Below are 23,973 nucleotides of genomic sequence, written 5' to 3' on the forward strand. Positions count from 1 at the left end.
ATGCTGAAGAGTTTGTTTGTTTGAAAGCGCTAATCTCAGGAACTACTGGTTGTGCAGTGTGCTACTGGTGAACTACTGGTAAACTTTCGAACCTCCGACTTTCCCAATACAGAGGCCTTAACCACTGAACCACAAAGAATATATTGCAATAAAAAAAAAATACAAATAAATGCTATTACAATCTCGTATATAAATATTCGATGACGAACACTCGGTTCGGGAAATTGTCGATGACCTACATATAAAGCCTGCTTCATACAGAAATATTTCTTATGGAATTATTAGAATGTTGGAGTTATTCTTCTGTTTATAAGTGGTATTGACACAGTATTACAATATTATTTCCTACAGTAAGGAATCGCCTTTGATGTCGCGCGATGCCGCCGCCAGCGTAGGTACTTACGCTGCCACACGAAAATACGCTAGGGTTGCAACAAATGGGAAATAAAACAATTGTGATTATTAATATTATGATGAAATCATTTATTCATATGTACATTCAAAATAATTGCGATTATTAAATCTGATGTAATTATTTGTTCATAAATATACATATAATTATAGATATTGCACTGCTAAATATTATTTACGTGGACACTTTATTTTTGGATGTTCTTAATTGTATATTATAATTTATAACATTTAACTAAGTAATGCATTCGCATTGGGATGTACAATCTGATTAGAAAATAATGAGGACAACATATACATAGCTTTGATTTTAATTCAACAGATACAATTAGGTAATACAATCTTTCTGAAATATTGTTTCCTTCTGGGATTTCAATGTAGATTTACATCCGTAAACGGAACAGTTTGTGCGCGCCATAATAGAATATGTAAGTACCTATGTATAATAAAATTATTACACAAAAAATACGACTGCGTCGTCCTTTCGCGCTAGGTAAAGCAAACTAAGCGTGTTTGCTTTACGCGGCCCGCGTCGCCCGACCCCCGCAAGTTCCCCTCCGTTTCTCTGCACAAGTACATTCGTCGCACTACTGTAGGAAATATGGTAATACTGTGGTATTGACGAGTATGTTTCAGTGGTTAATAGCTGTTAATACTATACAATTAAATGAATAATAAGGATTCGATAGTAGAGAAAAGAAGTTTAGGTACTTAGAAATTTTAGTTATTTATACATCGATCACATTACTTTCGAAAAATATATCAAAATAATATTACATTTTATTAAAATTAAAAGATAGAAATCGAGAGTCAAACTTATAAGTACCTAACCTATTTTGTTCAGGCGTAAGCATTTGTCTAAATAGCATATTAAACTGTATGTATGTTAATACACTATAAACAATAATCAATGCGGTAATCTTTCTAATCAATAAAATTTATTTAAATATTCGCATCGCATCGCAATCGAATTCGCATCGTGTCGCAGTCTGTTTAACACTACCTTAAGTTCCAATCAGCCGAGGTCGTTCGATCTAGGAATTTCGTTACATCTGTATCAACAACTTGCTATTGCAGATGTTGTATTTTGATATATATATAATTTATGTATAAAATTAAATAGATTCCTTTGTATATGACCCGGTTTCTTTTGGTTGTAGAGGGTATTGGGTTTGATTTACTGGAAAAAAATGAGGTTCTGTTTTAAATGGTTATCAACTTATTTATGATTCGATTAGTTTCAAGTAATTAGTTTCGTATATGAAGGGAAGTGAAGTAGGATCAACTAACAACAACCAGGTTTATCGTACATAAAGAATTATGAATTATGAACCAAATATCATTCGTCAAGGACAAAGGTTCAGGGCAAATTTAAATTACATAGCAACTACCTTCGGCTCTTTTCACTATTTTTTCGTAGCGTGTTGTTGTTTATAGCTTTTAAGCGTTTCCAATAAATTTACTATTCAACACAGTAATAATTTTCAATTCGAACGAGCAATTCCTGAGATTAGCGCGTTCAAACAAACAAAAAGACAAAGTTGTCCGCTCTATAATATCACCTATAAGTCCTACCACCTATAAGTCTAGATAATATATGCTGGGCTGCTGAACTTAATCTAATAAAAGAACATAACATGTAGTCTTTCTTTTACGATCCTACTAAACACCTTAACCAAAAGCTGTCTCTCTGCAAACAATTTAATTGGTCTCACTTTCCAATTTCCATTTTCACCCAATTAGCGTACAAACAAAATCAATTCCAATAAATAATTTTAAAACGATTAGACAAGAACGTGACATCATTACAGCGAAATTGCTTTTAGTCTTTAAAAGGTGCTCAAGAAGAGCAATAAATACGGCTTTTTGTATTAAAAGCACATTTTGCAAGCCCGGGAACACCTGAGCTGGTGTACTTTACTTCGTAAGTATATTGAGAATCTTCTTAGTCCATGATTAAATGATGCTGTTCTCTAAAATTAAGTGCAGTGTATCTTGTAATGGACAAAGTGTAAGAATGAATGAATGAATGAAAAATACTTTATTGCACACTTAATACAGGATTATAAATTAAGAACCATTGTAAAAGGTAATAAAGTACTAAATTAAAAATCCTGTTAAACATCTGCCAAATTATTGAGGCTCTTGTAAGTTAACGTCAATGCGTTGTGAAAATTCTTATCGTTTCTTTCAATAGGTAATACTGGAAATCAATTTTAATAACCAGATTTGAACATTTATTACTCATAAAAAATTCATTAATAAGGCAGATTTTTAAGAAATAGGACGATATTGTTTAAGCCTTTTTTGTTATTATAAATATCTGTTGCAGGCTTATCTTCCATACCTAGAAACCTTACGCAATATGGATATAGTCAGATGTCAACATTAGTCATTAATGCGTAATAATTCATTGTCCTATTGGAGTAATTGCAATTATCTTATCAATATGGCGGTAGTATCTAAAGATAATCAAAATAAAAATAAATGCGCATTACGTATTGCTTTGCAAACGTTAAGGTTAAATACTTAAATAGCAGTAATGACATTCTGATGGACGTGTATGGGCAGACAATGTCGTTATACCTACTAGTATAGTTTTATAGTGTCTGTGGTTATACATACTAGTGCTCAGCCATGAGATTTTTCGCGGAAAAAAACAGAGCAAGTAAAACAATATGTGATTATTCAATGACGCATGGATATTGGATAGGTAGTTGTTAAATGTCGAAATTTTTTTCTATAGAAACCAAAGAAACTGTGTGAATCAGCAAATGTTGTTCTGCTAGGAAACCCTTTCCACTTGGGGTATAAAAAATAGTTTACAACTTACCTTGAAATGCTAAATGGTTTGATTACAAACGCTCTGACACGAAAAATCTTAAATACATAGATAAAGATGTAGGTAGATCCAGCCCGTAGAGTAAATGTCTGGCAATGTATATCTTCTAATTCAGAGTATAATTTACGTGTGTACGAAAGATTATCCCGATCCAATTATGTATACGTTTTTTGGAAACAGTTCATACATACAGCTTTACTCACAAACTTTTGCCATTATAATATAAGTATAGGATGTCACAATCGAGAACTCAATCGTGTGTGTGGCATATCCAATTTCCATTTTACTCACAAATGTACCGATTTCCTCATATCTACGTACAAGTTTTTTTTGTACTACATTTTGAAGATAGAAGTTCTGCTTCCATATCTAAATCATGAGATTCTCACCTAATATGTAGACCAGAGATAGTTTTTTAAGCGTGGTCTATATGCTAAAGATCTATCATAAAATTGAAAGGAATTCTAAACATTCCAAGTGTGATAGTGAACAGAAAGGTCAAAACTTTTTCAGAAACATGTTTAAAGACCTTTATGTGATTAATATACTTATTTAATTATGATACTAGGATCCGGGTGGACGAAATTCGACCTTCTACATACAACAACGTACGCGTATCACGATGAGACAGACACAAATCTGCATTGTAATGTGATAACAATGATGTACATACATATACATATTATGTATTTACGTATACAGTATACATCAGAATATGTACAAGCGCGATACATGGAGGGAACTCTGAAATACGTACGAGAAAACACAATGATATCCTTTAGTTTAGTTCATGTACATATTACTACACAATTACATACGTCTTCAAATTTCGGTCTTGGATTGTATACAATTTAACACTACTTAGTTTTAGAATAATAATACCTACTAAAGTCTGTCGTAATAATGAATACTTATGTGGGTAAGTGCCACAGAATTTCCAAATTATTCATGTAAAATAGGCTGTATTTATCGTTTTTTTTTACCGAGTCAAATTGGATGAAACTGGGACAAGCGGATACTAGTACTATTAAGAGAATTATAATTCTACTTTTGATCCTACTCCCATGTCAACGCGAGCAAAGCCGCAAGTAACAGCTAGCTTATTTAAGCTCCAAGTACCGTAAAGGAGTGTTAAACTTGATTGCATCAGCGCATGCACTTGGCCCGGCCTTGACACACCTAGGATGCTGGATCGATGAGATGCAATTGTGAAAACACAGCTTTTGTTCTTGTGAAGGGGTTGTACGATTCGTGTCATAGATGGATAGGAATGGCTGGAGACAGCGGTAGTACGAAGATCTCTGGTTCGATTTTTGGTAGACTAAAGTTTTGGTTATTACTGTTAACCAAATGATTATCAAAATTGCTGCATTCGTATTAGATTGGTTGAGATAGAAACATCATCCATTTAACATCACATCAACAGACCTTCCTAAGCAATCTTTTGCCTTTGTTAAAGGGCTGGATATCATTCAGGCAGTTGATATAACGACGCACTTTTTAATTAAGACGCTATTAATAAAACTGCAGATTTAACCATTTATCACCGACGCATGCAAAAGCACCATTAAAACCAATCCCTAATCAGAATTCTTCTAATTTTCCCAAGAAATTCATACAAAGGGCACAAGCAAGCAACTATTAAAACCACAGAGCACATTAAGAGGCAGTACATGAAATCTAGAGTACTTGTCACCTCAGCTGCAACTTACCGTAGCATGTGCAATTATTACACCTCAGTGGGAACTAGGTTGAGAGGCGAGTGTAAAATGTTCTTTACTATAGCTGCGTAATAAGTTTTTAATTTTTATACTGCGAAATTGGAGTTTCGTACTCGACATTGACTTTTAAACTAAGTGCTCGCTATGTTTTGGTTAACATTTTTTAGTTTTAATTGCTTGGACTCAATTATATTTAACCCCGAAAAGTATGTTCAAAAATTCAGGAATAGAATTATTAAATGATTTTATTTTTTATTTAAACGAAAAACAAAATAATAAGTAGCTTGTGCCTGCGATTTCGCTCGCATTCTTTTTGTAAATCATAACCATTCTCGAATCTTAGGTATCCTCTACAAGGGTTCTTGTTTCCCGTAAATTTTTAAGTCATAATTCCACCACGCTGCAGCTGGCCAAGTTGGCTGCATGTTATTTTAATTACGAATTAATTCTCTTATTTACATGTAATTACTAGTAATTTATCTTAGAAAATGATTACGCTTGCTTACGTTACGTAGGTCACTACTGAAGTGAAAGTTTTGCATAACTCAAAATAAAAACAGTCAAAACCTCATTATTCTGCCACTTGTTAAAATATTTTGGTATTTCACACAATTATCTATCATTATTCTTAAGTAAAAACAAGGAGAAGTTTTTCATGTATTTAATACTAGCTGCTCTGCGCGGTTTCATCCCCGTGGCTCCACTCCTGTTGGTCGTAGCGTGATGATATATAATAGCCTTCCTCGATAAATGGGCTATCCAACACCGAAAGAATTTTTCAAATCGGACCAGTAGTTCCCGTTTTCTTGTTGCTTTACAAAAGTTTAAAGAAAATCAACCTATATAGATCTTTTACGAAGTTTTAAGTTAGGACTAAAAAGAAATGTCGTTAATCGTAATACCACATGGACATGAGGACCCATTTACACGTAACAATGTAACATTATAGTCCATTGAATGAGTCCCTCCAAGGGGGGTCTAGAGTGCGTGAGTTAGTAACGTAAGATGTTTCTTCGGAAACATGTCAAGAGTCCCTAGGTAATAAACATACTAAAACCCCGGGCCACTAGGAGAAGCCCCGGAGTGGGGGGAGGGGGGAAATGGGTCCATTTTTTCATTTTTCGCTTAAATCTCAAAAACGGTACATGTTAGAGAAAAACTTTCAAGGAAAAGTTGAAAGGCCATAAAATTATCTACAAGTTGTACCTGAATCATTTTTTCCTATATCCTACCGTTTCTGAGTTATACGCAGTGAAACATGATTTTGGCTCAAACAATTTCCACATCAATCGATCAAAAAATATTTCTTTCTTCCAAAAAACTAAAATGTGCAACTTGTGACCGATACTGATAAATTGCTCTTAATTAGGTCTATAATTGGTAAAATAAACACATTCCTCCATGGAAGCCTTTAGGAGGAATCGATTGTCAAAATATTATATTATGGTAGTTTGAGTTGCTGAACTTGATCTTTTTATTTTTTTTCTTCCAACAAACTCAAAAGTGCAACTTGTGACCGGTACAGATAGATTGCTCATAATTGGGTCTATCATTGATAAAAATACCAGATTCCACCACGGAGGCGTTTACGGGGAATTGAATTTTATTAGGGTAGTTACGATACTTCAACTTTTTATTTTTTTTCTCCAAAAAAACTCAAAAGTGCAACTTGTAACCGATACTGATAGATTGCTCTTAACCCAGATGTTACTGAAACAATTTTTGTAATCATATTAAGGTGAAATTTACATATTGTGTCCATATTGCAAAAAGTTTAACTGGAAAAATAGTATAAAAATTTTATCTATCGTGGAAATCTCGGAAAATGGTGTCCTTTTAAAAGGACGGTAGTAATATGTACTACTAAGTAGGTAGACTATGATATTAAAATGACAACATACATTTCACATATATTTATGTAGCAATATGAAAGTTTTCAAAACATGATTTAGGATGCTAGGTTCCATTACATTTAGAACAATAGAAATTCTTTCTTGTGACATTCTATACACCGAAGCTGCTTGTCTCTGTACCTAATGATGTGATCTTTTCCATCAAATCCAGAGGTTTCACGGAAACTCTAGCACCTTTACGTTCCTCATTCTTATAAGTTTCGAGCAGAGCAGTTCCAACACTTCTACGAATGTGGAGATAATCATAATGGCCCCCTTTTACTTATATATTTGCCAAGAATTATGTATTGCCATATCAAGTCCATGACAAGTCAAAGAAAAATACCACTTCTTGCCTCTGATAGATGTCTTATACAAACCGATGCTCTGGTCGGATCTGTCCACCCCTCCCATTTTCTCGTACTTTTTTTACGACAAGTATATTTTTCTTCTGTTGTTGTGAAAATCTCTTTACCGTTGTAGACACAGGCTGAATCGTATCAAAGTTTGATGCAACAGTCACAACACTGTTATCATTCCATTTGCAAAATAAATTTGTTCTGCTCTGGTCGATTGATGCTTGAATGTACCTCGTGGTGTCTTTTTCAATTCTCAAAGGCAGTAGGCAAAGGGCATTTCGCAACGCGATTTTCACGTACTGTACCAGTAGCCTTTATTCCTCGTACTCGAAGTTCATCAATGAGATGAATGGACGTAAAAAAGTTGTTAAAAAATAAATGGAATGCAGCTTTGCCCTATATTTTTCGCAGTACATCGGCATACTGTAATACAACGCTTGCACCCAATCCCAGAGGCTTTTGGTATTTGTTTTGATTACCAACATCATTCGATTGTCCTTGGTATGGATCACACCAAACTATACAACCTAACCGTGTCGCTCCGACCCAAAATTGATACCCACATCTTATTGGTTTCCCTCTTATGAATTGCTTGCATGGATGGCCGCCATAGTAGGGCACCATGGCTTCGCCGATGCTGTGATGCTCTTCAAAGAGTGCATGCGCAAAAAAGTACTCTGTAGTAGTATATATTACTACTGGCCTTTTAAAAGAACGGCAATTAAAACTGCATAAATATCACAAATAAAATGTGATCTAATAGTAGGTAATATATATTTCTGATAAAACACGTTTCAAATTACGTGTATTTAAAATAAATCAAGTAATTTGTTGTAATTTATTGATAATACATTTAACTTGATTTATCAATGTAAAATGGCAGAAATTCTAAAATAATTTAAAAATATACCACTGTTATAAAACGACACAACACTTTAATTTTCCAATTCCTACAACCGTGAGGTGCCAAATGAATATAAACATTTTTTTCAAAAATGCCCTCATTGTTAATAATAATTTTATTTATGGTGCGTCCTTTTAAAAGAACGATAGTAACAACTGGGTTAATTAGGTCTATAATTGGTAAAATAAACACATTCCTCCATGGAAGCCTTTAGGAGGAATCGATTGTCAAAATACTATATTAGGGTAGTTTGAGTTACTGAACTTTATCTTTTTATTTTTTTCTTCCAAAAAACTCAAAAGTGCAACTTGTGACCGGTACTGATAGATTGCTCTTAATTAGGTCTATAATTGGTAAAATAAACACATTCCTCCATGGAAGCCTTTAGGAGGAATCGATTGTCAAAATATTATATTAGGGTAGTTTGAGTTACTGAACTTGATCTTTTTATTTTTTTTTCTTCCAAAAAACTCAAAAGTGCAACTTGTGACCGGTACAGATAGATTGCTCATAATAAGGTCTATCATTGATAAAAATACTAGATTCCACCACGGAGGCGTTTACGGGGAATTGAATTTTATTAGGGTAGATACGATACTTGAAATTTTTATTTTTTTTCTTCCAAAAAAACTCAAAAGTGCAACTTGTGACCGGTACCGATAGATTGCCCATAATTAGGTCTATCATTGATAAAAAAACCAGATTCCACCATGGAGGCGTTTAGGAGGTATTGAATTTTATTAGGGTAGTTACGATACATGAACTTTTTAACTAACTACCCTAATAAAATTCAATTCCCCGTAAACGCCTCCATGGTGTAATCTGGTATTTTTATCAATGATAGACCTAATTATGAGCAATCTATTTGTACCGGTCACAAGTTGCACTTTTGAGCTTTTTGGAAGAAAAAAAATAAAAAGTTCATGTATCGTAACTACCCTGATAAAATTCAATTCCCCGTAAACGCCTCCGTGGTGGAATCTGGTATTTTTAGCAATGATAGACCCAATTATGAGCAATCTATCTGTACCGGTCACAAGTTGCACTTTTGAGTTTGTTGGAAGAAAAAAAATAAAAAGATCAAGTTCAGTAACTCAAACTACCATAATATAATATTTTGACAATCGATTCCTCCTAAAGGCTTCCATGGAGGAATGTGTTTATTTTACCAATTATAGACCTAATTAAGAGCAATCTATCAGTATCGGTCACAAGTTGCACATTTTAGTTTTTTGGAAGAAAGAAATATTTTTTGATCGATTGATGTGGAAATTGTTTGAGCCAAAATCATGTTTCACTGCGTATAACTCAGAAACGGTAGGATATAGGAAAAAATGATTCAGGTACAACTTGTAGATAATTTTATGGCCTTTCAACTTTTCCTTGAAAGTTTTTCTCTAACATGTACCGTTTTTGAGATTTAAGCGAAAAATGAAAAAATAGACCCATTTCCCCCCTCCCCCACTCCGGGGCTCCTCCTAGTGGCCCGGGGTTTTAGTATGTTTATTACCTAGGGACTCTTGACATGTTTCCGAAGAAACATCTTACGTTACTAACTCACGCACTCTAGAACTTTTTATTCAATGGACTATTAAGTAAACATGGATGATACACCTATTGTATCATGTGTGTGTACAATCTCTACACGTGGTTTCTGTTTAACACATGTAGGGTTAATTGCCTTAACTCTTGTTTAGGATATTATAGGAGATGTTGTATATTTGCAATGAAGAGTATTCTTTTTCGTTTTTAACGGTTTTATATAAATGTGATGTGTCTTTTCTGTTTATATTACGTTTTAATTTTTTGGATGAAACATAAATTCTATAAAATCAAGATAAATAGCAATCGGGCCTTAACGAACTGTTTGTAAAACACAGTTAAGCTTGTTTTAATAAACAAACTACCCGCAATTAATACATTATAAGTATTTATTTAACACTTTATTGTGCAATAAACCAGGTACATAAAATAACAGTTTACAATAAACAAAAGCACAAAGGGCGGCCTTATCACTATGCAGTGATTTGCACTATTTAATTAAGTTTACTCAACCGTTTTGTGCATTTCAAATGTTAAACCTTCGCTGTACGCATTTTGTTGATGTACAACGACGTCACAATTGTTGTATGTTGTTATACCCATTTATGATTAACAAGCCCCTAACCATGTGGTTAACATCAGCGATTCCATCAAATGTGCTCGTAACTACACTAGAATACTTTTCACTCTGTGGTCGATTCCCTCAACTGAGAGGCCTATCCTCCATCCCGTTCCCTCCCCCACCACACTCTACCTCCGTCCCTCTCGCAGCATCCGATCGATCCAGTACCCTTGACCTTGGCGTAGCGTAAATATTATCCTGACCTTGCTCCTCTGGACCATTTTCAATTACTGTAAAGTAAAAACCGCTTAGTATAGGAATTTGTTTGAGAGATTAAATACTTTATGGATTAGGGGATTTCTGGGACTTTGTTTTTGTAAGTTTTATAAGGTTTCGTAATTTTGGTTATTCATCCAGAAAAGATTTCAATACGTGATTAATATTGCTTGTGTATTCGCATGTGTGTAGCCATTATAGGATCTATGATAATCTTATATATAAAATTCTCGTGTCACAATGTTAGTCTGCATACTCCTCCGAAACGGGTGGACCGATTCTCATGAAATTTTCTGTGCATATCGGGTAAGTCTGAGAATCGGCCAACATCTATTTTTCATATGTACCACGGGCAAAGCCGGGGCGGACCGCTAGTCTATATAAAATTCTCGTGTCACAGTGTTAGTCTGCATACTCCTCCGAAACGGGTGGACCGATTCTCATGAAATTTTCTGTGCATATCGGGTAAGTCTGAGAATCGGCCAACATCTATTTTTCATATGTACCACGGGCGAAGCCGGGGCGGACCGCTAGTATTATATACAATGTAACGTTATATAGATAGTATACTTTTTGTGATAATAGCATTTGCATCAGCAACGAAGTACCAAACAGTTCAAAGTTCAAACATATAAGGTCCCCAACTTTCCTTTTACGGGAAACTTATACTGTTTAGGTCCCAAGACGCTTTACTTTACCAATACATATTATATAAGTACGTACATAATATAAGTACGCCAGTATATAGGAATTTGCTTACACCCTGAAAATAATTATCTGTGTACTTTCCAAGAAATTTATTAGTGAAACAAATTTCTTAGAAATAACGCATAAAATAGGATACTTACAAGAAAAGTGGTTTTCTACCTCCCTTTTACAAGCATAGGAATTGCGCAATACAGGATTTTAATTTCCTTTTATGACGGTAATTAAAACCAAGTCATAAGTATAAGATATTTCGACCATGACTTAGTTAGACATCCTATATCTTGCAGGTTTCGATTGATAATCTAATCAATTTTGATAGGGTTTCTGTATGAAATGCGTGAAGCCGCACCAAGCTTGGACAAGGCTTGAATAACGGCTTTCCTCGTATATATGAGTAATAATTGTGTACCTTATAGAATGGCTTTTTTGTCAGTTTGTTCCTTTTTGTGGGTGAAAGAAGGTATACAAAAAGTTGAATTATTGCGTACATATTTTTTATTAGTATAATTACTCTTTATTATCTCTTATGTAATTTCATAATATTAACTCAGTATATTTGAAAAAGAAAGAAAAAAAAATACCCATTTCAATGGCATGCCACACAGAAAAAAATAAATTTTGACTAAAAGGAAAACAGATTCTTTTTGGGTTTATTTAATTTATTTCTCTTAGGATCGGTCAGTAAGCTGGTTATATTTTGCTCAAGTATATGTATAAACTATTTTTATTTCTATTATGTCGCTGACCGGTCGAAGTGGGTATTGTGGACAAGCATGAATGAGCATAGTATCTATAGATAATAGATTCACTAGTCTGAGCGAATATCTTTTTTTTTTCGTCGTACTTAGCTCCGGTTTTTTTGTTATTCGACCTTGTATAAAGATTTTGTGGAATATAAAAAAACTGTATTATTTGAGTTAACTATGTTTTGACGAAATTTTTGTCGTTTTGAGGTTAAGAGTAGAAAATTAATTTTTACTTCATGTATTTGGTATTTTTCGCGAAATTAAAGAATTAGAACTGCCTTTAATATTTCTTAGGTATTACAATAATTTATAAGATTAATTATTACAAACAGTTCTTACTTTTGAGTAGGCTCATTCATTATTTTTTAATTGATTGATTGATAATTTGTTTGATTGATTGTTCGCTCGCAGGCAGTGCGGATGTCGGGCGGAGGCGGCGCGGGGCTGATGTCGTGCGTGCGCGAGGGCTCGCTGGAGCCACCCTACCGACCGCCGCACGCCGACACCAACACCCATGGTAAGTGGTATATGTTGATGCCACTAGTGTCTACATAAAGGGTATGGTAACTTCGAAAATTTGATATTGTTTTCAGAGAATCGTTTGTTAAAAATAACGAAGGCTTGAATTGTACAGTGTATCATGTATGGTATAATCTTTCATATTCAAATAATGAAGCCACAGGATGATTTAAAGTTCTAATTTCAAGAACTTACGGCTGGTTTCTGAATTGAGTATTTGACCTTAAAAACGTCTCAAACCGTGCTTAAATGCTGATTTAATTCTAAAATAAATTTCCAAACATTAAACAAATCAATTCTCAATTCAGAAACCGGCATGACAAATGTTAAATCCGATCTTATTGTAATTCCAATATTACTTACATTATACAGCGCTTGTTTGTAAAATTTTCGTCTCACTTCATGTATTCATAAAACAATACGCTTCTACCAATCTCCATAATGTTTCCAGGCGAAGGCCGCACGGGCCGGTTCCTGCGGGGGCTGCGGCGGATGTTCAAGCGGCGCGGGCGCGTCGACAGTTCGCCGGACCCCAAGAGCAGCTCGACCAGCGAACTGCTGGACGCGGAACGGCAGGCTAGGAGGAAGTATGTGCTTTTTTGGTTTGGGGTGTTAATGTTGATCGCATTCTACACTAATGCTACTTTTTTTCGAGATAAAGTGTTGTGTTAACGGTTTATTTGTTTATTTTATTATGCTAGCGAAGAGTGAGGATAAAAAACTTGCTTTGTTACTAGATAAAATTTTAAAATTGCAGTGAATAATTATTGTGGTTCTTTGTTCTGCGGTCTATCTTAAATTGTCATGTAATATTTATGAATTTTTTTTTCAGTTTGTAGTCTGCTTATTGAATTTTGATCAGATTGTAGTGATTTGTGCAGATTTTTCGAACTACCTTCGACATTTTCAACCACAAACATCTCTTCTATACATCTGTTTTCATTATATTTCTCTATTTATTAACGGTTTCCACGTATTTGTTCAGAGAGGGCGCGTACGGCAGCGGGCTGTCCGTATCGCACGACTCCGTGTTTACGGGCGAGCGGTCGGGCGACGAGTCGAGCGACGAGCGGCAGGCGCCCGCGCACACGCTCGCCCACGTGTCCACTTCGCACCGGGTATGTACACAGACATAGTCTGGCCAGCCAAAGCTGAACCCAGTAAAGGGCAGCAAATTTAAAAAATATGGACTTGGTAACATCGGCTTTAGTAGGAAATAAATATTTTGATACTTTTGATATTCATAAAGGTGATCATAGTATATAGATGCATTAGGTACACAACACAGCAAGATTTAAAAGTTATTAAAGCAAATGATTTGAACCGTTTTCAACAAAACTGACAACTAATTACGCAGAAACGCCATGATGACATTCCATAGTGTGGCCGATACAAAAAACAATGGGTTCAGCTTTGGCTGGCCGGACTCTACAGGCATATTGCTTAGAGAGGGCGTATAGCAGCGGGGTGTCGGGGGTCACAGGATTCACAAAATTTATAGACACACACGTAATCACATACAGACATATACAAACACACACATCGCATTGTTAAAAACGTTGATACAAAGGACCCTGTGTTATGTGTTACTATGTAACAAGCATAGTATAGTCGTTCGCACACATAATATAGTCACACAAAACACCGATAATAATAATTTATAATGTATTATCAAAGTTTTAAAGTAATTTATATTTGACAAATGCTACAAATTTAAAGACTCTGTAAAGAAGTATAGAATAGAGATTTTAATGGGTTTGACCTATGTGTAGTATTATTATTCGTAAGTTGTTGTTATAAAGACGCATGCATAACTAGCAAAACAGTTTTTAAAGAGAAAATTATTGGTGAAAATGGTGCATGTGCATTTTACCATTTACTCGATTTATTTGCTGATCATAACGCGCACTAGTGCCATCTATAAACCTGCTCAATGTTCATGTAACAATATTGAACCAGTTTCAGTAGTTCCATACTCTACCAATAGATGGCGTTTATATAAAATAAATCCGGTGAACTTTTAAGATCCTGAACAAAGAATAATTATATCATCATTGCATAATATGAGAGAAACTTTGATATTATATCAATAAAATGAATAGAGAATACATATAAATAAACACATAACGATACGATTGGAATATGCAATACTTATTGCAAAAATAGAAAGTATTCAAAAGCACATGTCACGATAGAAACCGAATGGTCGAAAAAACAGTGAAACTTGGACAAACATTTGCAAACCACTTGTATTCGTGATAAATCTATAAATTGTCATTCACTCGATGATTCTAGAACATGTTTTAATATCATATTTTATTAACGAAAAATGGTATTAAAATTTGTATGTATGAAAAAAAGGTCCTGAGCTCAGCTCAGCTCAGCTTTCAAGCTTATTATTTTTAAATTATTTGTTAACATACATTCACGGTTTATTCTACAGACCTCTACAGACAATAAAAAGACCAACTAAAGCTTTTTTCTTTCCTCTATTCGTACTCAGATAAAAAATTCGTAGGTATATGACTGTCCATCGTCGCGAAATAATAAACTGATACCTACATTTTTTTATTTCTACTAAATAAGGAAGCTCTGTTATATTAGAAGCTCTCCATTTTATTCGCCAACGAAATCGAGGGTTGAAATATCTGCTATATAAGATAATTTAAGCATTTCAATGCGTTATAAATTACAAAATACTTTCATACGTTTGCCAAACAAAAGCAATAATATTAAAACGCAGACATTTGCAGCTAAAAGCTGCGTCTGGTTAGTGTCTGACTCAGTTCTGATTATCTTGTAGCAGACGCACTTATCTTATAAATTATTGTAATTTGTAATAACTCGTGTGGGGGCAGATTGTATTGCATTTATTTTACGTGTAAAAAATGCATAAATTTTAATCAAACAATAGTGAATTTTTATTAGTATGAAAATTTTAGTGGTATATTTTTGTTCTGTACTAAAATATTAAACAGCATGGGTTGTTCAATATTAATGTTTAACATCCCACTAATCTAATAACACTTCACAATTAAAATTTTCCTATAAAGAGAATTATACAAACATAGAAATTGAAATAAAAACTAGTTAGTTACAGTTACAGAGCTTTTTGATCCTTATTATAATTTTGGTTTAAATTATTAAATAAGTAATCAATGAAATTAATTCTAAAATAATATACTGCACTAAACAGTATTTGTAATACCCTTTATATTACCCTCTCGACATAGCAATTTATTTAATCCACATAATATAGGGGCAATTATTTAATTCAAATAACTTCGATATCCCAAACATACGTTTACTAACGAAAATTAATCCTTATTGACGCTAAATAAGAGGTAAATTTGCTTGCAAAAACGAGATGAAATTCGCGTTAGATGCGCGAATGTACTTTTTGTTTTCCTTCTATCCGAATGAATCATGCAGTCGCCAGGCTCTCGCGCCGTGGACCGAACGTCCAACTTGAATTTCGAATCGCTACGTTCTTTATTCAAAAATTGCGCCTATTTTTTTTCGTGCGTTTTTTTGATTAACCACAGAGTATTCATGTATTATTCGAACTTTTTTCATCGTAATATTTGTTGAAATATTTTTTTACGGCTACAAGTGTGAAGTTGAGGTGAAGTTGCATTTATGGTGTTGTTCTCAGTGCTATATATAGTTTAATCAAGTTTTACATATGTTACGTACAAATAAGGAGTGAGCTTTATGAGTGTGACTCATTCGTTAGCGTCAAATCAATAGCTATGAGTAACTACGGCATTGAGACGAATGTCAAAGTTTATGACTACAATTCCAGTTTGCTGTATTTAAATATGCTGTAACGGTTTTATTCTGCCCCTAGGATATTATAGATTCTAGGCAATATTACATTAACCTTACAATTAAGAAATAATGCTCTTATCGTCATTTATGCGTAAAGGTCTTTTATTTAAGATCGTGTATTCAACCGTGTACAACGATACACGCATAATATAGTGAATTTCAAAGAGCATATTTATGTAGGAGGAAATTATTTAAAATATTATTTTCTGTGCTTTTAAAGATACAAATAATGTTCTGATTAAAATATCCAATAATGGTTATTGTGCATGATCAGAAAAGCTTTAGGTAACATATAAGTTAATAACATAACCCAAATAAAAGCAATAAGGTTTGTGCACGTAACACTGCGGACTGATAGCGAAATTTATCTAAATATTCATAGAGATGCAAATATTATAACCATATCTCACAACTAAATGCTTGTTTCTGGCATCTGCAATTTGATGGAAAAAACCCTCGAGGTGAAGTAAGCTCTTATAAGATTATATATCTATAATCTCTAGTATACTTTAAATATGTTATTATTGAAAATGACATTTAAAACTATTTTGCTATGAAAATGCTATGTGATTTTGAATTAGAAATAAATAATTTTATCTATCATATAATCTGTATACATTGCTTGCACAGACAGACAGGACCTAGATATTTTTTTATTTTATTCGCGCATTTCATAAAAATGATGGAACAATCTTCTATAGCATTTACTAGTCAAATGTAACTTTAATATTAAATAAGGAAAATACTTAAAAAAATTGCAAGATTCGAATTCGTATTACAAAAAGTCTTCGATCTGGAATCATTTATTTTTCGGATATCTGGAATGCGGTATTTTTAACCTCTTTGACCTTAAGAAATCCTTTAACTTATTTCCTATGTCCCCATGTGGGGTATGGGCCAAATGTAACATCTGTTACTACCATCAATTTTCTTTAAGGTCGAGTAGGAAAGCTTTCATGCTAGGTCTAAACTTTATTCATAAATCATAGTCCCAAAGTCACAAGTAAATATTATTTAGTTTCTTTATATTATTTGTAGGGTTTAACACTAGGTTTAATCTCATTTGTTTGAGTTTCAATTTGAACTCTATTGATGCGATTAATAATCGTAAATTGATAATAGTAATTCGTCAAAGTATAATTCAATAGATGGCCTGAATTTTTTATACTGTGTTTTGTAAAAACACAGTATAAAAAATTTACCTAAATAGGTTTATAATTTTATAACAATATACTTATTTCGTGTTCTGGAAATGATAGAGATACCAAATAATATTTTCTACATAAGTTTGTGTATAAAGAACTAAGATGATCCTACAAAACACACATGAAAGCTTTTCACAAAAAGTTTCATATACCTAGGTAAATGGTGAAGCTATTGCCGTTAGCTTACAACACGTGTAAGACGTAAGTCTCAACTCTCAAGTGATATCAATTAAACTCGAACATTTATTCATTCATTTAGACTTTTTCTAGAAGCACTTTCGAATTGTCATAACATAGTCTTACCAATTATCTACCACCGTTTCGGAAAACAGTTTCTACGGAGAAGAACCGACAAGAAACTCCGTAGTTGCTTCGTTATTGAATCTTTTCATCTGTCCATTTATCGCACTATTAAAAACTTACTGTAAACGTTTGCGAATGAGATATCAAAAATGGCCGAGATTCAAGCAAAACCGGTGTTATCAGATTAAAAATAATTGCTCCACACATCATTTGCAATTTGATTCGAAATAATTTATGGTACTCTATAGACTATATTTGATACGTTAGTGATTGAGGTCTGTTGATTTATGTCTGTGGTCTAATTGACGTGATCTGTGGAGGTCTCTTTTTTCTTTTTTTATTGGAACTTTTTGCAGATGTAACCTGCCAGCTTGAGTTAGTGGATTGTTTTCTTTTTATTTTTTCATTAAAGAAGTTTCGTCGCTAGGCAAATGCGGACTCTTTTAAAAATTGAATCGATTTTATTTCATTTTCATTTTGCATTTGATATTATAATTCAGAATCGTAAGTAAACAATTATAACTTAAGTATGCTATTTTTTCATAAAATTTGTCGTAATGTTTATTTGACAAATGTTTAAACTTTAAAGTTTTATTTTTACGACATAACCACCGTAATATTTACGTGTAACAACCGTGACTCGAACTTAATAAACATTACCGTTAAACCTTTACAAGGCATGCCAAATTATATTTTGTTAATTATGAGTGCGTATCAAATAATAATAACGCTTAGAAAGTAATAGCTGTTTAAATTTCAATGCACAGAGCGGTCTCGCTTCTTGGTTAGACTTTCAAAAATCTCTCTGACGCATCTTTAGTCTGTCGCCAGTAATTTGGCGCGAAGGTAACAATAGTCAATACAGATTATTAATTTGCATCGTGCATAGATAATATAGATCGTGATAGTGTTTGTGACGTTCTAGTATAATGGCTCGCTCGTTGAAGGAGGCTTTTCGAAAACTATGGAATATAACTTGGTTGTTCACGACGAAAGTGTTTTTGGTAAATATGTATTTGTTTATAATCTTCCTTTATTATTGTATCGGTATTTAATAAGTATGTATATTTATTTGTGATCTTTGTACTGTATTTGGAAACATTGATCAAATATAAGATAAAAAATTATGAAGAAACGTAGAACAATGCACTAGTGACTAGGACAAGAGTTTTCCGCGCCGAAAGTTGTTTTCGTTTTCGCGTAAGTTCTAAGATTACACGAATATCAAGATCATGATCAATACAAATTAGTAATTACCTTAAATAAAATAGTTAAGTGTAACACGTCTCCTAATTATTGTTAGATTGCAATCTGTTTTTTTTTTCTTGTAGGTAGGTTGTTGATGTTTTTTATAGTGTTCGCGAAATATCAATGCATAATATTTTTAATTTTATTATATTATTAAAACTGCGTGACTAGGCACAAATCATGGAAAATATTTAATTTTTATTTTTAAGATAATTAATGTCAAAATCAATTAGTAGTGGAAAGTAGTGTTGCAATCTGAAGGAATTTGTGTAATTTGATATATATTACGGCCGATTGTAAAATTTAACACTTTCTTGATTCGTACGTGAAAGTGGATAAAAATTATTTTCGAAGTTTTTGTGTCTCATAAAAATGTTAAGATGTAATTATTACATGATGAAACGTACGTAAGACATAATTTTTGTACGGTCTTGAAATTTAAAATCCTATAATACGATTTACGATTTTAAAGGTACATTCTAGTATCTAGATTAGACTAAGGACGACATATTCCTTGTTAAAATAAGCTCCCTTGTGGAATATTAATTAAACTCAGTTTGAATCATACATTTTCTTTGATTGATATTGATATTGTCTTTGTCATTTAAACATTACTAGCTTTCCGCCTGCGGCTTCGCCCGCTTTGTCTAAAACATAATAAATTACTTATATATACTAAAACCTTCCTCTTGAATCACTCTATCTATTAAAAAATCCGTTGCGTAGTTTTAAAGATTTAAGCATACATAGGGACATAGGGACAGAGAAAGCGACTTTGTTTTATACTATGTAGTGCGATTTTGAACCGAATTATAATACACTAATTTACTTGAACTTATTTACTTCAAGCTGTTTTGTATAAAACATTTGCCTTTCCAGAAAACAACAAAATAATAGCAAAACCACAGATTAAGGAAAAGGAATAAAGTAAACAATTGAGTCATAGGTAAATTATATTTATTGGCTTGTGCAATAATATTCCCCATATAACTGAGAAATAAATTGAGAAGAAATAATGAGTTAAATTATAATAATTATACCTAAGTATTTTACAGTTTTTAAGCGCCTAAACAAAGTTATATCATTTTAAAAAGCGTGTTTGCCGAGCACACGTGTCAGAAGTGAAACTTCTTTTTCAAGATTCAAAGATACCAAAATCGTCGTCCGTGACGGTATTGCCATGACGTGATCTTGAAATTTTACTCTCAACGCGGCTAAAGAAGTTTCACTTCAAAACTTAAATATAAAAATACCATGTTTATCGTTCACTTTCATCATTTAAACTACACAGTCATTTCTATAAGCACTAATCATTTTACGTTTGCTGTTTTAAGATATTTTCACTTTAAAAACCTTACTAAATACTCAATTTGTTGCTCTCAAATTCCAATTAACTTAAATATATTTATTACTAAATATATAATAATATTATAATCCTTATTTTATCGATAACGAGACATTCTTGTTAGACGGAGTGGGCGATGAATATGGACGCGACAAAACGACCGGTCTCGATTAAATTCCGTTCGAGGTTTTGTAAATAAAAATATTTAACGTTATTTTGTATTACCTGGATAATATTAATATTTTGGCGTTACCTGAAAGTTACCTGGTAGAATTTATTTGTGCAATTAATTATATGTTTGTTGTTTTTTTTTTGTTGAGCTATGCCTGAAAATAGCTTGGTAAAGTTTGCTTAAAGCCATTCAACATGCAATTTATTCTATTTGTTTTTTTATTTCAAGACCTTTTGTAGAATAAAGACTAAATAAATAATAGATGTGTGAATTTAGACATTTTACTTGGGGAATAAGAAGGTAATAAAGAGTGATAAAATCGACCGATACGTGACAAATATTTTTGGTTCACCTTTGTTTTTATTTATTCTGTGTAGTTTAATGTGTTAAATATATAAAAATAAGGAATTCACAATATACTTTATCTCTATCAAAATCAATCTCAATCGATTTCAATCGAGATCGGAGATACAAATCGTGAATGACATTTAAAATATCCCGCGCTTTTTTACGTCACGTTGACAGATGGGCGCAGACATTTAGTGTTTTTTTTTTGTATCAAAACACGGATTTTAAGAAGGTTATCACTAAAATTGTTTCTTATCTATAAACATATATAATTATAATAAAATCATAGGACAGACAAAACTGTACATCGAATATTAAAAAAAAAAAAATGTGTGCGTGTACTAGAGTACACACGTAAGAAGTGAAACTTCTTTATGTCCTTATTTTTCAAAAAATAATTTACTATATATGTACAATATTAAAGAAATACGTTAGTCACACGCTCGTCGCTACCTACTTAAATTTATTTACACCGGCCGCTGCTGCAACTCGCTCGCTTCGCTCGCTTGGCTCGTGCGGTAGTTCAAAAGTTAACCTAAGATGCTCGTCGCTTCGCTCCTCGCTACCTATTTACATATTTACACCGGCTGCTGCTGCAACTCGCTCGCTTCGCTCGCTCGGCTCGTGCGGTAGTTCAAAAGTTAACCTAAGATGCTCGTCGCTTCGCTCCTCGCTACCTATTTGAATATTTACGCCGGCCACTGCCGTTTTCAGCTTATAAAGGATTTCGACTTAGGCGGATTTTGATTGGACAGAGAGTTTGAGGTTTATTCTTATAAATTTTGAATAATAAGTAAAGTGGTAGGACGTATGTTAAAACGATACGCCATCCCTACTCCGCTGGAGAAAGTATACGTCGAATCACGCGTGGTAGGGATAAGAAAAAGTTGGCGCGTAAAAATGTCACGAGTACGGCGTAACGCAAAACTGTCACGCGCGCGGCGTAACGCAAAAAATGTCTCACAAAATTTTTGTCCACCCCCGATAAAGAAGTTTCACTTCAAAAAAATACTTGCGGCGTGATCTACAATCGATATCGAAACCAAAAATAAAGTTTCTAATATTTTTGTCTGTTTATTATTGTTTGGTTATATATGTATGTATGTCCGGGCTAAACTCAAAAATTACTGCATATATTTACTTCAAATTGTGCATGAATATTACTAACAGGTCGGGTCAACATGTAAGCTATATATTATCACGCGAAGACCAATACGAGCGAAGCAATGCGGGTAAAACCGCGGGGCACAGCTAGTAGTCTAAATAAAATGATAAATCCTGTATCAGGTTATGAGTAAGCGACTAATTGATGAGTCAGGGTTGGGGGTATCGGCTTCCTGCATGTATGTCTGAGTGCTTTTAAATTGTTGCTAAAGGGTTCGTACTGATTGTTTTGGCCGGCTTTGCTTCGAATTACCAGAAAATTAACCTTGATATGCGATTTATATGTAATTTTTATTTTTTTAATAATATGTTGGATTTTATTGTGAAAATATTCTATTGAAAATAATGGATCACTACATAGTATAAAACAAAATCGTTGTCGTTGTATGTCTGTCCCTATGTATGCTTAAATTTTTTAAACTACGCTTAATAAGATACCTATTCGATAACTATTTAATATTCTATGTGTTACTTTCTTCTGAAGACTATGATTATACCTTTCATATCAACTTTTACGTGGCAAGCGAAAAACAAATTCATCTTATAAATAGAATAATCAAGGATATTTTCCTCATAATGTTTTATAGCCCTATAGTTACGAAGTAACTATTCTCTAATCTGTGCCTATAGTAAATGTGTTATAATATTAATTTATATAATATTGACGCAAAGTAAGTTTCGCAAGATCCTGCCCACACGGTATTATGTATGCAAATTATAATGTTGCAAGGATCGGAATTTTAATAGTGTTTAGTTAATATATTTGGTAACACTAAATCCTATGCAAGTTATGTGTCACTAGTTGTGACTCGCGGTTGTACCTGATCTTTTAATGGGAATATAGGTATAGGATTGGAAATAAAAATGTTTTTGTTGGCGTCCGCGTCAGTATGAAAGAGCTTTTTTGCATTGCAGTGCATTTTGATATAATATGAGTAAAACGAAAGAATCTAGTGCTAAAAATATTTTTTCTTTGTCTTTTTAATTTTACCATATTTAAGTATTTCGATTTATTTGATATGGATAATTTTTTACTTATGGTTTGGGACGACAGCGTTATGTGAGATTTTAATTGTTTATTGTTATTCCAGACCGTATTATGGCCTTGTAAGTTATAAATTATAATGTTATTGAAAGCTCAATCCTAAACAATTATTATCATGAAAGTTACTCAGTCAGAAATTAATTAAATTCAGTTAAGTACCCACTTTTAGGTACTAGAATTTTTAGAATATTTATTTGACCGTCTCCTTGGTACAGTGGTTGACGCGTGAGCGTAGCACCGAGGGGTTCTGGGTTCGATTCCCGGTGGAGACGAAGATATAAAAAAAAAATGTCTCGGTCTGGCAGGACACAGAAGGCTGATCACCTACTAGGCTACTTGTCCCTAAAGAAAATCGATCAGTGAAACGGATGTTTAATACATCTGTCCCTTACCCCACTTGGGGACGTGGGACTTCACTTACTTTATTTTATGTAATTGTTAAATTTTTTGAATGAATTATTTTGGAACTCATTCATAAGCAATGAATTTGAATGATTATTCACATTTTTATTAATTTCGATGGAATACAACCGACATTAAAAGTACATGTGTGCAAGTTTGATTCGCCTTGACATATTCTATTTATTTGATAATTTAATATCAACGATCCGTATGTCATCGGAATTAGAGCAAAGCGAAGTTATGATCTTATAGGTTATGTTTTATCGTATTGTATCGGAATAGAATAACATTATTGTTTTTATTTTATTTATAATAAAAATAGCTTTATGTTAAAGATTGAGAATAAATAATACTATAAGCGCCCAATAAATAAATTATATTGAGACCTCCTACATTATCTATTTGTAACTGCTCGTCCCGTTTTGATC

The 23,973-nt window shown here is 33.2% G+C and overlaps 1 protein-coding gene across 1 annotated transcript in view; it reads left to right on the forward strand.

Moving 5' to 3' along the window:
• The window catches only part of LOC149476743 (uncharacterized), a 105,317-nt gene that overhangs the window by 49,239 nt on the left and 32,105 nt on the right, over positions 1-23,973 (forward strand). Inside the window, exons 3-5 of the mRNA XM_089711125.1 lie at positions 12,375-12,480; positions 12,934-13,069; positions 13,468-13,600. Of these exons, the coding sequence (XP_089567251.1) occupies positions 12,384-12,480; positions 12,934-13,069; positions 13,468-13,600 (366 nt within the window). The 5' untranslated portion in view covers positions 12,375-12,383. The remainder of the gene's footprint in view (positions 1-12,374; positions 12,481-12,933; positions 13,070-13,467; positions 13,601-23,973) is intronic.

This window comes from Colias philodice, chromosome 26 (genome assembly GCF_061535455.1).
Source record: "Colias philodice isolate Cphi_HAF_F1 chromosome 26, ilColPhil1 Martin Lab GWU primary, whole genome shotgun sequence".
Taxonomy (NCBI): Eukaryota; Metazoa; Arthropoda; class Insecta; order Lepidoptera; family Pieridae; genus Colias; species Colias philodice.